Raw genomic sequence first — 16,131 nt, forward strand, 5'->3', positions numbered from 1 at the left:
AACACATGATGAAGTTGCACACTGCTCCATTATAGCGTGAATGCTTAACATGTTTCAATGAAATTTCACGGACCCTATCTTAAGGGGCATTAACACAAGTATTAAGTGATACAAGAACACAAGAAATAGGAGAAGACCATATGGCCCATTGAGCCTGCTCTGCCATTCAATACAATCAGAGCTGATTTTAGAATTCAGCTCCACTTTCCCACCCACAGAGCCACTCCCGTGAGCCACGGATGGGTCTTTCTTATTGAGTTTTGTTTCCAACGCAATGTATTTTTGTTGAACATTTTGAATTATTTCTTTAAAGGTTTCCCACTGTTCATTTACCGCCATACCTTTTTGGTCTATTTACCCAACTTAACTTAGACAGTTCTCCCCTCATACCTACGTAATTGGCTTTAAGATTCTTGTTTGTGTTTGGCGTATGTCACTTTCAAAATTAACATGGAATTCAGTGGTATTATGATCACTATTTCCCAGTGGATCTTTTACTATGACATTGCTAATTAACCCGACTTCATAGCACAATACTAGATCTAATAGCTTTAACCCTAGTCAGTTATACAACATATTGCTCCAAGAAACTGTCCTGAAAACATTCTACAAACTCATCTTCTAGACCTTTTTTTATGATGAGGTAACAGAGAGGATTGATGAGGGCAATCCTGTTTATGTGGTGTACATGGACTTTCAAAAGGCGTTCGATGCAGTGCCACACAACAGATTGTGAGCAAGGTTATAGCTCATGGAATAAAAGGGACGGTAGCAACATGGACAAGGAACTGGCTGAACGACAGGAGACAAAGAGAAGTGGTTAATGGATGTTTTTCGGGCTGGAGGAAGGTTTGTAGTGGAATTCCCCAGGGGTCAAAAATCAATGCTAAGAAATGCGAAGTGATTCATTTTGGTAGCAAGAACATGGGGAGACAATATAAAGTAAAGGGTACAATTCTAAAGGGGGTGCAGGAGCAGAGGGACCTGGGTGTACATGTGCATAAGTCATTGAAGGTGGCAGGACAGGTTGAGAGAGCAGTTAATAAAGCGTACAGTATCTTGGGCTTTATTAATAGGGGCACGGAGTACAAGAGGAAGGAGGTCATGTTTAACTTATGCAAGACCCTAGTTCGGCCTCAGCTGGAGTATTGCGTCCAGTTCTGGGTGCCGCACTTTAGGAAAGACACGAGGGCATTGGAGAGTACAGAAAACATTCACGAGACTGATTCCAGGGATGAGGAATTTCAGTTATGAAGATAGATTGGAGAAGTTAGGATTGTTTTCCTTGGAGAAGAGAAGGCCGAGAAGTGATTTGATAGAGTTTTCAAAATCATGAGGTGTCTGATCATGAAGCGTAGATCGAGAGAAACTGTTCCCACTTGTGAAAGGAGCAAGAACGAGAGGGCATAGATTTAAAGTATTTGGTAAGAGCAGCAAAAGTGACATGAGGAAAAACTTTTTCATGTAGGAGTGGTTAAGGTCTGGAATGCACTGCCTGAGAACATGGTGGAGACAGGTTCAAAAGGGAATTAGATTGTTATACGAAAATGAAGAATGTGCAGGGTTACGGGGAAAAAGTGGGGGAATGGAACTGAGCAAATTGCTCTTTCGGAGAACTGGTGCAGACATGATTGTTATAATGCAGAAGGAGGCCATTCGACCAATGCTGTGATACCACTCTTGCCAATTTCATTGTCCCAGTCTATATGAAGATTAAATAGAATGTACAATATAAGATAATATATCGAGTACAGAAAGGAACCTTTATCCTGTCCTTCCCAGACCCCTGTCATTTTTCAGGAGAAATGAAAGTTTTGCATTTGTAAAATGCCTGAGCTTTCAGAATGCTCCAAAATGCAATCATTTTTGCTATTTGGTGAAAGGAGCAGCCATTTTCCACACAAGCAGTTAAATGAATTACCAGTTAATTTGGTTTTAGTGGTGATGTTTGAAGGAGGAACATTGACCAGGACACCTTCAGAGATCCCTGTGAAAAGTGCCACAGGATCTTGAATGTCCACCTGAGCAGGCATTCAAGGCCTTGGTTTAGCAGCTCATCCAAATGCTGACACATCCAACCTAGCACTCTCTTACGATGGCACTGAAGTGTCAATCCAGATTATATGTTCAAATTGCAGAGTGGGACCTAAACCCTCTGACTCAAAGGCAACTAACTAAGCCAAGCTGACTTCAATCCTGTCTTCTGATTTGGCTGTCTGGATCCTTGGATTGCCAGCTCCAATCCAGTTCTTGCCCAACATGCTTTCCCAGGAGTCACTGATAGCAGACAGAAGCAAAAATGGTTAGCCAATCTTCTCCTCCTTAACCTAAAGATGTTGATACCAATTATAAGCATTTATATAGCACATTTCACAACCTCAGGATGTCCCAAAGCATTTTGCAGCCAATGGATTGCTATTGAAGTGTATTCACTGTTGTAATGTATGTGTCCTCGCTGCTATTCCAATTTAGAACAGTGCACAAATAGAAGAGAAACTGAGTCAGTCTGGAAGGCAAAGCAAATATAGACCTGTTAAGGCACAGGCAAATAATGCAAGGCTGGATTGCATCTATTTTAACGCAAGGAGTCTTACCAGTAAGGCAGATGAATTGAGAGCATTGATTAACACATGGGAATATGATATCATTGCTATCACAGAGACATGGTTGAGGGAAGGGCAGGACTGGCAGTGCAATATTCCAGGGTATAGAATCTAGAGGCGTGACAGGGGAGGGTGTAAGAGAGGAGGTGGCATTGCACTGTTGATCAAGGAGTCAATTACTGCAGTAAGGAGGGATGATATCATAGAAGGTTCCTCAAATGAGGCCATGTGGGTAGAACTTAAAAACAAAAAGGGGGCAATCACTTTGCTGGGAGTGTACTACAGGCCGCCAAACAGTCGGAGAGATAGAGGAGCAGATATGTCTGCAAATCTCAGAGAAGTGTTAAAATAATACAGTAATAATAGTAGGGATTTCAACTTCCCCAATATCAATTGAGTTAGTCTTAGGGCAAAAGGCTTAAAGGAGGCGGAATTCTTAGTGCACACGGGAGAGCTTTTTGAGCCAGCATGTAGAAAGTCCAACAAGGGACAGTACTGCACCTAATCTTAGGGAATGAAGCAATACAAGTGGTAGAAGTGTCAGTGGGGGAGCATTTCGGGGATAGTGACCATAATTCTCAGATTTAAGGTAGCTACGGAAAGACAAAGAGGGACTGGAAATAAAAGGTACTGAATTGGGGGAAGGCCGATTTCAATATGATAAAATAGGATCTGGCCAAAGTGGACTGGGAGCAGCTACTTGTAGGAAAGTCTACATCAGACCAGGAAATAGAGAGAATTCAGGGCCAACATGTTCCCGTAAAGGTGAAGGGTAGGACCAACAAGTCCAGGGAACCCTGGATGTCAAGGGATATAGAGGATTGGATAAGGAAAAAAAAAAAAGAGGTGGCTTAGGGCAGATTCAGAGCACTGAAAACAGCAGAGGCCCTAGAAGAGTATAGGAAGTGTAGGGGAGTACTTAAAAAAGGTAATTGAGAGAGCAAAGAGAGGACATGAAAAAACACTAGCGGGTAAGATAAAGGAAAATCCCAAGGCGTTTTATAAGTACATTAAGGGCAAGAGGATAACCAGGGAAAGAGTAGGGCCCATTAGGGACCAGAGTGGCATAGGTGAGGTTTTAAATGATTACTTTTCATCTGTGTTCACTATGGAGAAGGACGATGTAGGTGTAGAGATCAGGGAGGCAGATTGTGATATACTTGAACAAATTAGCATTGAAAGGGAGCAAGTATTAGCTGGTTTAGCAGGCTTAAAAGTGGATAAATCCGCAGGCTCAGATGAGATGTAAAGCAGGCTGTTTTGTGAGGCAAGGGAGGAGATAGCAGGGGATAGCAAATCTTCTCTGGCCACAGGAGAGGTGCCAGAGGACTGGAGAACAGCGAATGTGGTACCATTATTCAACAAGGGTAGCAGGGATAAATCAGGTAATTTCAGGTCAGTGAGTCAAACATCAGTGATAGGGAAACTATTGGAAAAAATTCTGAGGGACAGGATTAATCTCTACTCGGAGGGGCAGTGACTAATCAGGGATAGTCAGCATGGCTTTGTCGGGGAGATCGTGTCTAACAAACTTGATTGAATTTTTCAAGGAGGTGACGAGATGTGTAGATGAGGGTAAGGCAGTTGATGTAGTCTACATGGACCAGTAAGGCTTTTAATAAGGTCCCGCATGGGAGATTGGTTAAAAAGGCAAGAGCCCATGGGTTCCAGGGCAATTTGGCAAATTGGATCCAAAATTGGCTTAGTGGCAGGAGGCAGAGAGTGGTCGAGGGTTGTTTTTGCGAGTGGAAGCCTCTGACCAGTGGTGTACTGCAGGGATCAGTGCTGGGACCCTTGCTGTTTGTAGTGTACATTAATGATTTAGACGTGAATATAGGAGGTATGATCAGTAAATTCGCAGATGACACGAAAATTATTGGTGTCGTAAATAGTGAGGAGAAAAGCCTTAGATGACAGGATGATTTCGATGGGCTGGTAAGATGGGTGGAGCAGTGGCAAATGGAATTTAATCCCAAGAAGTACGAGGTGATGCATTTTGGGAGGACTAACAAGGCAAGGGAATATCGAATGGATGGTAGGATCTTAGGAAGTACAGAGGGTCAGAGGGGCCTTGGTGTACTTGTCCATAGATCACTAAAGGCAGCAGCACAGGTAGATAAGGTGGTTAGGAAGGCATATGGGATACTTGCTTTTATTAGCCGAGGCACAGAATATAAGAGCAGGGAGGTTATGATGGAGCTGTATAAAATGCTAGTTAGGCCACAGCTGGAGTAGTGCGTACAGTTCTGGTCACCACACTATAGAAAGGATGTGATGGTACTGGAGAGGGTGCAGAGGAGATTCACCAGGGTATTGCCTGTGCTGCAGCATTTCAGTTATGAAGAGAGATTGGATAGGCTAAGGTTGTTTTCCTTAGAGCAGAGAAGGCTGAGGGAGGACCTGATTGAGGTATACAAAATTATGAGGGGCATGGATAGGATAGATAGGAAGAAACGTTTTCCTTTATCAGAGGGGTCATTACCAGGGGGCACAGATTTAAAGGTAAGGGGCAGGAGGTTTAGAGGGGATTTGAGGAAAAAAATTTCACCCAGAGGGTGGCTGGAATCTGGAACACACTACCTGAAGGAGTGGTAGAGGCAGGAACCCTCACAACATTTAAGAAGTATTTAGATGTGCACTGGAAACACCATAGCATACAAGGCTACGGGCCAAGTACTGGAAAATGGGATTAGGATAGATAGGTGCTTGATGGCTGGCACAGACACGATTGGCCGAAGGGTCTGTGTTTCTGTGCTGTATAACTCTCTGACTCTATGACTAAACACCAGGGATAACATCTGACACTTTCTGGATCTGTATCCACCATTTCTTTATCTAAGTCCCACACCTATGGTTTAAGGTTAGACACAGATTTGCAGATGCAATACCAGAATTTGAGGTCTAGCCTGGCCAGCACATGCTCTGCTCCTCTCTCATTCTTCTCCCTCCCCCAAGGACTTATCTAAAGACCCCTGTCAGTGAGGCAAGAGGCCCATATTGGATTGTGCTGCAGGGATGAGCTGCCTCTGGAGGCACCAACTGATGCCAGCAACATACCCCAACTACTAGATTGAGTGTTCAGGACCAATTTCTGATGCTCATTGGGCTTCCTAGTTCAGGTCATAACTTATTAAGCCAGATCAGGTACTCAAATGGCAAAAAGTCCAAAATGGGAAACTATTTTAAGAAATCATTTAGAAAAGAAAAACATTTACCTTGAAAGCTTCTTATATGATCAAATTTCAACACTGCAATAGCAGATTGCATTGTTGCATTAAACTGATGCCACTATACTGCACGCCCCCATCTTCCGGTGTTAACACAAGGCCCTTAAAATGACAATCAAATAAGGAGCAAGTGGTGAAGTCCATCAAAAACTCTCCACTGCCTGAGGAGATGAAAACCCAATTTTACATCGATGATATGCACAGATGAGAAGCTCATAGTGTTGATGATATAACTACAAAATGAAAACAATCCACTGTCTGAGATCCCAACAGCACTGGTTAGCCAATGATTAGAGACAGATGGCATGGTAATCAAGCATGTTTAACCCGATATAACCCATCAATGCGATCCACAATCAGCAGAAGCACGATTCAAAAGTAAAACAGGAAAGCAATGCTCAGAGAGTTCAAGTCTTTACTTGAGCACCACTCTGCAGGTACACAGCAGAACGGCAAAGTTTCAAAACAGGGTCGTTATTAAATCTACACAAACACACTGAGCAAGGTACTTTATTTGAACAGTGGCTTACATGAAATTGGTGTCAGCAGTGGCTCAGTCGGTAGCATTCTCACCTCCGAGTGAGGACGTTGTGGGTTAAAGTCCCACTCCAGGACTTGAGCATAAATATCAAGGTTGACACTCTAGTACAGTACTGAGAAAGTGCTGCAGTCTGAGGTGCCATCCCTTGGATGAGACGTTAAACTGAGGCCCTGCCTGCTCTTTCAGGTGGACACAAAAAATACCATGGCATTATTTCAAAGAATAACAGGGAAGTTATCCCTGACATCCGGGCCAATATTTATCCCTCAATCAACATCATAAAAACAATTATATGCTTATTAACACATTGTGCGCAAACTGGCTGTTGCATTTCCAACAATAGTGATTACACTTCAAAAAGTACTCTGGGATGCCCTGAGGTAATGAAAGGCTTGATATAAAAGCAAATCTTTCTTTAAATCAGTTCTATGATATAACCTTTTTCCCAGCACATGCACACAAGGCACTGTGTCAGAGTGTAGCAGCAATTCCAAGTTAATTTGGTTGAAGATAAGAAAAGGCATGCAACAGCAGTTGATTGGCAAATTTTATACTTCAAAAGTTTCCAAGGTGATGATTGCTGAACCAATCAAGAACATGGCATGTGCAATAATGAATGCTAACAAGCAAAAAATCGGGTAGGGTCAAATCTTGGGTCCGATACAACCTCCAACGAGCAATATCACGGAGAAAAGAGAATGGCTCATTTGGTCAGTCCTCAGCATATCTAACTGGATCCAGGTGCAGAGGTTCAGCACTTACATCATTTGAAATGTCCCTAGTTTCACATTTTAACCAGGAAAGTAATTGTACTAAATTTATTATAACAACCACCATCACTGGGTGAAACTAATCTCAAAATGCATAGACCAAGTGCGCAAAGAAAGCAAATATATCCAGAATAATACGCATGTACCTGCAGCTCCTCTGAGACTCGTCTTAAGTGACTGGTTATCTTTGTGATGAGGTCACAGTACATCTGCTCTGAATGTTGCTGGCACACACACTTGTAAACACAGCTAAAAATAAAGAAAAAGAAACATAATCTAGCTTTTAGCCTTAGCATTGCTCATTAGACATTGCACTATTTCTCTATACGCACATCAGATGAGCAGAGGACAAAGTTCTATAAATCGGGCATACCTGTCGTATTAAATCAAGGATTATGACCACTTAGAGCAACATCTTTTCTCTTCAGATACCTCAGCTTGAATATGAATAGAATGAGCTTATTGTTTTCTCCTCTTTGTTCATCGGATGTGGGCACCACTGGAAAGGCCAGCATTTACTTCCCATCCCAAACTGTCCTCAAAAAGGCGGTGATCTACTTTCTTGAACCACTGCAGTCAGTGTGGTATAAGTACATCCACAGCATTGTTAGGTGGGAATGATGCTAATTTTATTACTCAATCCAGTTACTAGCCAGCATGAATGCACAACAAAATTGGCCATTAGAAAATAATCTGGCAATCGCACTATGAGAAAATCAACGGTATAATGGATGTAGGAATCATTATTAGGAGTGGCTTACCAAGGCTAAGGTTAAAAAGTATTGTTGAGACAATGTAGTGAGTTTTAGTTTGCATCAAACAATGCTACTCTTTACCTTTTCTTCAAATCATTCAAGAGATGTGGGAGTCACTGGCAAGAACATTTATTGCGTATTCCTAATTGCTTCAAAAAGGTGGTGGTGAGCTGCTTTCTTGAGCCGCTGCAGTCTGGGTGGTGAAGTTACTCCCACAGTGCTGTTAGTTAGGGAGCTCCAGGATTTTGACCCAGCAACGATGCATGAACAGCAATACATTTCCAAGTCAGAGATGGTGTGTGACTTAGAGGGGAACTTGCAGGCGGTAGTGTTCCCATGTGCCTTTGTCCTACTAAGCGGTAGAGGTTGCAGGTTTGTAAGGTGTTGTCGAAAACGACCTCGGTGAGTTGCTGGAGTGCATCTTGTAGACGGTACACACTGCTGCCATTGTGCACCAGTAGTGGTGAAGGTGCAAAGGAACGGAAGTAGGTCATTTAGCCCCTCGAGCCTGTTCTACTGTTCAATGAAGTCATGCTTGATCTATAAAATAACTTCACAGATCCACCATTGCCCCATATCCCTTCGGTTTACAAAAATCTATCAATCTCGAGTTTAAAATTAATAATTGATCTAGCTTCACTGGCCATTTGTGGAAGAGTGTTTCAAACTTCTACCACCCTTTGTGTGTGGAAGTGTTTCCTAACTTCACTCCTGCAAGGTCTGCCTCTATTTTTTACATTATGTCCAGTAGTCCTAGACTCCCCAACCAGAAGTAGTTTCTCTTTATCTACCCTTTAGTTCCCCTTAACATCTAGAACACTTGGATCAAATCACCCTCTTAACTTTTAAATTCCAGGGAATACAATCCTAGTTTGTGTAACTTCTCATATTTTAAACTTTGGATTCCAAGTATCATTCTAGAAAACAGGCGCTGCACTACCTCCAAGGTCAGCGCATCCTTCTTAAGCTGTGGTGCCCAGAATTGCTCCTATCACTCCAACCAGAGCTTTGTATAGCTGTTGAATAACTTCTATAGCCTTGTATTCTACTCAAGATAAAGGCCAGCATTCCATTAGCCTTTTTGATTATTTGCTGTACCTGTTCATAACATTTTAATGATCCATGTACCTGGACCTCCAAGTCTCTTTGGACCTCCTCTGTTTCTAGCTTTTCACCATTTAGAAAATACTCTGATCTATCCTTTTTTAGGTCCGAAGTGGATCACCTTACATTTGCCTACATTTAAATCAATTTGCTACAGTTTTATCCATTCACTTAATCAGTTTATAATTTTATGCTTCCATCTACACTGTTTACAATGCTGCCTATCTTAGTATCAGCAGCAAACTTGGATATGTGGCTTTCTACCCCATCTAAGTCGTTAATAAATAGGGGGAGTGAAGATTTAAGTAATGGATGGGGTGCTTAGCGAGTGGCCTTCTTTGTCTTGTATGGTATCGAGTTTGAGTGTTATTGGAGCTGCACTCATCTAGGCTAGTGAGATTGTAGATACTAACAATGGGTCTGATAAATGGAAAACTGTCACATTCTGCAGAGCAGACATTATTCAGCACAATGTTTACCCCATTTTAAAAAAAAAATGATTCCAAGGTGCAAAGTTTACATTTTAATGTGTCTTGGAATCACCATTAAGTCCAATCAGTATAACTGCATACCTGATAAACATCTGGTATTTTAAGAATGAAAACACAGATAAAACGAAAAACTGGAAGAGCAAGAAACTTGCACAAACCAAGAATTACCACATCTCAGTGATAGTCTTACAAACAGGAACAGTTCTGCACATTCAACAGAACTTGTTACTTGCTGCAAAGTTAGAGAAACTTGGAGGAATATAAACAGACTCCAAGATGACTGTTAATCCAATCTAAAGGATCTATTTGGTGAGCTCAGAAAGTTAACTCTTTGAATCTTTGATTTATTTCATTTCCACTTATCTGCCAAATGCTGGTGCAGTGCAATTGTTCATATTCAATATTAATATTTCTCTACTGTGGCACCGCTCATGGTTCTAGATTGTGGCTTCTGGTTGTACAATGATTCAGTAAAACTGTATATAGATATTAGTTCGTCTTCCATGGCATTACACATGAGGAGTAATGACCAACCCAAGAAGAGTATCTCCTACTGCAACAGTCAGACAGTTCCATACCGGTCTCCCTGTGGCCTCTCTAAAATAAGATTGCCAATTTAGTCCCATTTAGATTCAAATTAGGAGCAGTTAAGTGGGTGTGGGCCCACAGCACAAAGAACTGGACTGAAACTGTCAAACTCATTTCAGGATCTTTACATATCAACCAGGGCTTGATGGTCGGCACAGACTCGGTGGGCCGAAGGGCCTGTTTCAGTGCTGTATCTCTAAATTTTAAAAAAAAATGTTTTAAATGAACACAGCTCCCAGAGGTGAAAGGACAGTGTTGTGTATTCCACTGCATCACCCTAGTCCCCATAACCCTTTCTACATCCTGAACAGGCAAAAGTGGAAATGAACAGAATATACAGTTAAATAGTAACAAAACAAAACCTTAAATATACTGGAATTTCACATAGCCTGGTCATTAGAGCCATTTGGGAAAGCTGGAAAACTAGTTAAATAGAGAACAAATTACAAGGCAGAAATCTCATTAGAAGTTCAGATGTGAAGCAAGAGTAAAGTATAGGCAATTTATGCCAGTCTTCTCTGCTCCCAAAATTGATTAAAATTTTGAAATTCACTCCCACTTGCACTGCATAGGGATGGTTCACTCTCTCAAAATGATAGCTATCATCCATATACACCATGCAAGTATTAGACAATAGCAACTAAACTGAACAACTGCATGACCGATATTATCACTAATGTTTTAGAGTATGTTGGTTAAAAGTTGACTATTAACAACTGGCAGTCAGCACATATAGATCTTTCATCACAGCTTAAAATTAATACAGTATTTAATGATTTTCCTACATAACAATAGCTCCTGCACTCTAACAACTTGCATTTTTAATAGCTACGGTGCTTTACAGAAACATAATCAGGCAAAACTTGACACCAACTCAAGTGAGATATTAGGATGGGTGACTAAAAGCTTAAAGTAGTAAGTTTGAAGAAGGGTCTAAAGAAGGAGATGTGGAGAAATGGAGAGGTTTAGGGGAGGGAATTCAGAGCTTAGGGTTGAGACAGCTGAAGGCATGACTGGGGGGGGGAAAGGGAGTGAGAGGATGCACAAAAGGCTCGAGTTGGAGGAACACAGTTTTTGGAGGGTTACAGGGCTGGAAGAGGTTTCAGAGATCGGGAGGGGTGAGGCCATGAAGGGATTTGAACATAAAGATGAGAATTTTTAAAATCAAGGAGTTGGTGGATAGCAGCCAATGTACATCAGCAAGCAGACAGCTGATACGTGATTGAAACTTGGTGCAGGCTAGGATACAGGTAGCAGACTTTTGGAAGAGCTGAAAATTATGGAACTGGAAGATGGGGGGGGGGGGGGGGTGGTGAAAGAGGGGGGTGGTCAGTCATGAAATCATTGGAATAGTCAAATCAGGAGGTAACAAAAGCATGGATGAGGGTTTCAGCCACAGATAAGCTGATCCGGGGCTGAAACAGGCAACGTTGTTGAAGTGAAAGTTGATGGTCTTTGCATTGGAAGCTCAGGCCAGGATCAAATAGGACGCAGAGATTGCAAAGAGTTTGGTTTGGCCTGAAGCAGTATCAAGGGCAAAAGATGGAACTGGTGGCAAGGGAAGGGAGTTTTTGACAGGGGCTGAAGACAAAGACTTTTCTGACTTCCTAATGCTCAATTGGAGGCAATTGCTGCCCATCCAAGATAAGCAGTCTGGCACCATGAGACAGTGAAGTAGTCCAGAGAGGTGGTGGTGAGCTAGAGCAAGATGTTGTCAGTGTGGATAATGAAACTGACATCATGCCTTTGGATGATGTTGTTAAGGAGCACCATGTAGATGAGAAACAGGAGGGGACCAACGACAGATCCTGGAGGGCTCCAGAGGTAACAAGGTGGGGTGAGAAGAGAAGTCATTGCAGGGGATTCTGTGGCTACAGCTGGGTAGGTAGGAGTAGAATTAGACATGAGCAGTCCCATTCAGCTGCACATAGGAGGATAGCGTGGTCAACCATGTCAAAGGCTGCAGAGGGATCAGGAAGGATGGTGCACCAGAATCACAGTCACATAGGATAGCATCTTGGTTAGAGCTGTTTCAGTGCTGTAGCTAGGGTGGAAACCTGATCAAACAGGTTGCTGGCATGGATATCGGTGGTGATAACACGTTCAAGTAGTTTGGAAAATAAACAGAAGTTGGAGATGGGGTAGTAGTTTGCAAGGACATACTGTTAAGAGTGGGCTTTTTCAGGAGAGGGTTGATGAGGGCAGATTTGAAAGGGATGTGGACAGTGTCAGAGGAGAGGGATCCATTTACAATATCAGCCAGCATGGGGAGCAAGAAAGAAAGTTCAGTAGTCAGCAGTTGAGTGGAAATAGAGTTGAGAGAGGGGGAGATGGATCTCAGTCAAAATGAGCTCAGAGAAGGTATGAGCAGAGAAACTAGAGAGAAGTTTGTAAATTCAGGGCTGGGGTGGGTGTGGTGGCAAGCAGATGGGAGGGATGCAGCAGAAGCAACTGAACGGATGATCTCAATCTTAGTGACAAAATGGTCCATGAGCTGCTCGTACTTGTTTATTAGAGTAATTCATTAGTATTTTGACAAAAGGTGCTATATAAATTCAAGTGGCAGATCTCTCATGTCACTACTAGGATGAAATTCTGTTTTATGAGAGTTATACCATGCAACACAGAATATATTAATCACTGCCAAGATACAGCTGTGCTTAACCTAGCCTGTCTCTTCAAAGCCAGGAAGTCTAACTGCTGTAAATTGGAACATCCTGAAGTTAATTGTGATTGGTGAGGCAAGTTTGCAGTCAGATACACACTTATAAATTCCCAGATCCAGGTCAGAAAAAATAACAGCCTTTCTCTTTTTTCAAGACATTTTTAACACTTTGTAGCATGACGTCTGAAATGTGGCAAACATGCATGACTCATAGCATAATCCCTGATATTTGGAAAATAAACAGCATTATTCTTACCCATAGCAAACAGGTAAATAACTAAGTAATTACTAGCATGACATGATCACACAAACAGACAAACATCTCCCTGTCTAACAGGAGGGATGAAGTCCTTTACCTAGAAGGACAAATCAGCATTCTCCTATTTTTCATTATTAACCAAATATCTCTGTAGCAACACTGTTATTAAAAGGTCCCGCTTAAATGAAAAGGGATTAATTCAAGAATTTTTTAACCAGAAGCTCCCTCCAAACTTAAATAATGGTACAATCTTTCCAGAATTTCCACTGTTCATATCATTTATTGGCTATCTACATTTGAGTTCAGGAATTAACCCAAATGAAAGAAAGGTAGCTCATCTAAAAATTGAAAACATTACAAGGTGCAAGGTTTAAGGAATTTCAAAGTGCTAGCTTCATTTTTCAACAGGTAGCATGCTACATTTACCAGATAAAGTTGCTTGAATTTAGTAATTAACATTATTTTTGATGGTTTTGCTTTAAAAGGAAAGTTAGCTGGGAAAACATTGGAGAGTGCCTGCTAAACTGGAATTTGTGGTTTTTTTGTATAAAACATCAAAAGCAGATCACTTTCATTGATCCGAAAAATGTTTTTTCTGGGGCACAAAGGGTAACTTGTAAGCAGTAATTATTCATCAATACAGAGCAGTAGAGGTGGCCGCGAGGGTTAGCAAGTCCTGGCACAGTCTGCAATTAGCCTGTCTTGCTATCAAGCATAAAACAAAGTCTTGGAGCTGTAAGCACCTGTAAGTATGCTGGCAATTGTAACATACTACTTTGTTAATTCTATTCAGAAGACAATGACAAGAACTCGAGCTCTACGTTTCTTGAGGAAGTACATGCTTCCAATGTAAAATGCAATTAGGCAAATTTTAATCACACAATATTATTATATAGCTAAGCTACAAGTAAATTTAATGATTTTGTAATAAATGTTATAGTTTTTATATTACAAACTTTATTCCCAGCAGTAACACCTCAGCTTAAAGAAGAAACCCCTCTTTTCAGAGACACTCCTGCCAAAGTCTTCCCCTTACACTGGATTTCTCTTCAGCAAGAGGTGGGGCAAATAGCAATGTGTTCAACTGCTGATCAAGTGTACTAAAAAGCAGGGAAAGGAGTAGGGAGAAGCAGACAGGGGCTCCACACCCAGGCCTGGGCCAGAAAATTGGTAGCAACAAAAAATAAACTAAAATGGTGTTTCTGCCAAAGGGCAAAGAGAATGAATGGAGTAGGAGATGGTTGTCCTGAAACAGGAAACAAAAGCATTGCTGCTATTGTAAACATAAATTGCACAACCACACTCAAGTATTGTGTATACATGGTTTGTCATAACTTACACTGGTTTCAATATGAAAACCGTATTTTTACCTTGCAAGGCCCATTTTTTGACAACACAGAGTAGAAGGGGGAGCAGCAGCTTATATAAAAACAATGCTGGCACAATCTAACTGGTCAGTTTTGCTGGCAATCAAAAAATTCTACAAAATGTACATACTACGAGCTGTAGCCTGCTAGACTTTCTTTAGCCAACAGTAATAAGTCTGGGAACCTGTAAGAATTCAATGCTAGGGCTTCTCAACACAGGCGCAAGCCTCTGTTCATTCTATAATTAAATGCAATCAATTTCTATAAATTGTATTTTTTGTTGTGTTCAGCATGTCACAAACTTAATTTCCAACATTGAACTTAGTGAAAAATCAAAATGGTGGGTGAAAAGATATTCAAAAACTATCTGGAGCTATTTGACACGTACATTTTCATTCTAAAAAAACTGAGAATTTTGCTGACTGTCCAATTTCATTATAATATTAGGAAACAAATTATCAGCGGTTTTCATATCTGTTTGCTATTAGCCAAATGGTAAGCTCCTTACTGTTCAGCTGTGATTCATTGATATTTCACAAGTACCAAATTACCTGCTGAGCTCAAACTCTAGGAATGCGAATGTTCAGGTCAAGCTTTACGAATGCGAATTTTGAAATCAATCATATGGAAGCGGAACACAAAATGTACGCTTGAAATCATATGGCACCCCAAGTGTGATGGATTAAGGCAGATGCAATAAGCAACTCAGATGTTCCATGGCATTGGACACAGTGGGTCAGAAAATGCATTGTTTTGTGTCATTTAATAAGCAATTAATCTGAAGCAATGATCTACAGTGATTCAACAAGTCAAACTGTGCTTTTATTACACATTCTGGAAGTACGCCTGTATTTTTTTTTAAGTTTGAATTACACGCTTTCATAGAAATTGTAAAACAGAGGCTTGTGTTATTATTCTTTATTATTTTAATTTAACTATGCACTCATTTTTTAAAATCCCCAGATACTCATGGAAGATTGTAGGCAAGGTGTTGGGCAGCGGGACAAAGCTTCACAAAATTAGATTCGAGACAGGAATTAAAACAATATTGTAGATAAGGTTGAGACACAATGAAAGTATCCTCTGTTTATATAGCACTTTAACAAATCACTCAGGATATTCTAAAGCATTAGCTTTTAATTAATTACTTTTGAAATGTTGTCAGTTACTATACAGACAAATTGGGCAAAGTTCAAATTTTCTTTCCACTTTCATTTTACGTTCTTACAGTTCTTATCAGTTTAAATGATTTGGCTGGTTCAGTTGGCACCTTTTATTAAAGGTGGTAGATTTCTATTATTGTTCACAATTGGAGTTTGATTTGAGACTGTTTTATGATTACCAATGATTAGCAGGTCAGGTGAGACACATGAGCAAAGTGTGATGGGCTCTCAGAAAAGATTGATAGATTTAAAAAAATAATAATCTATCAGGAATATTGCGTAAACGAGTTTCAACTGATACAGAAAATATATATTAACTGAGGACATACAACACATAATGTCAACTCCACTCAGGTTAATGGAGGGTTGGAACTTCAGACTGACCTGGGAACCAATCCAGAATCAGGAAGAACAACACAACTGCCAAAAGTATACAGCCAAAGGAATACACCAGAGAGTGGCAAGTAATTAAAGAAAATTTCAGGAGCAAATAAAAGGCAAGAAATTGCCTTCCTGTGGTTGTTTGGGAACTAAATTAGCAAGCTTTTTGTAATCTTTTCCAGTTCAGAGGACAGCTAGATACTAGTAGATCTCTCAA

General features: G+C 40.9%; 1 protein-coding gene across 3 annotated transcripts in view; it reads right to left on the reverse strand.

The window, feature by feature from the left end:
• The window catches only part of cacul1 (CDK2 associated cullin domain 1), a 130,720-nt gene that overhangs the window by 85,589 nt on the left and 29,000 nt on the right, over window positions 1-16,131 (reverse strand). For all 3 annotated transcript variants that reach the window (XM_068052993.1, XM_068052990.1, XM_068052991.1), the window contains exon 3: window positions 7,288-7,390. In XM_068052993.1, the coding sequence (XP_067909094.1) occupies window positions 7,288-7,390 (103 nt within the window). The remainder of the gene's footprint in view (window positions 1-7,287; window positions 7,391-16,131) is intronic.

The sequence above is a fragment of the Heterodontus francisci genome, chromosome 20, assembly GCF_036365525.1.
Source record: "Heterodontus francisci isolate sHetFra1 chromosome 20, sHetFra1.hap1, whole genome shotgun sequence".
Taxonomy (NCBI): domain Eukaryota; kingdom Metazoa; phylum Chordata; class Chondrichthyes; order Heterodontiformes; family Heterodontidae; genus Heterodontus; species Heterodontus francisci.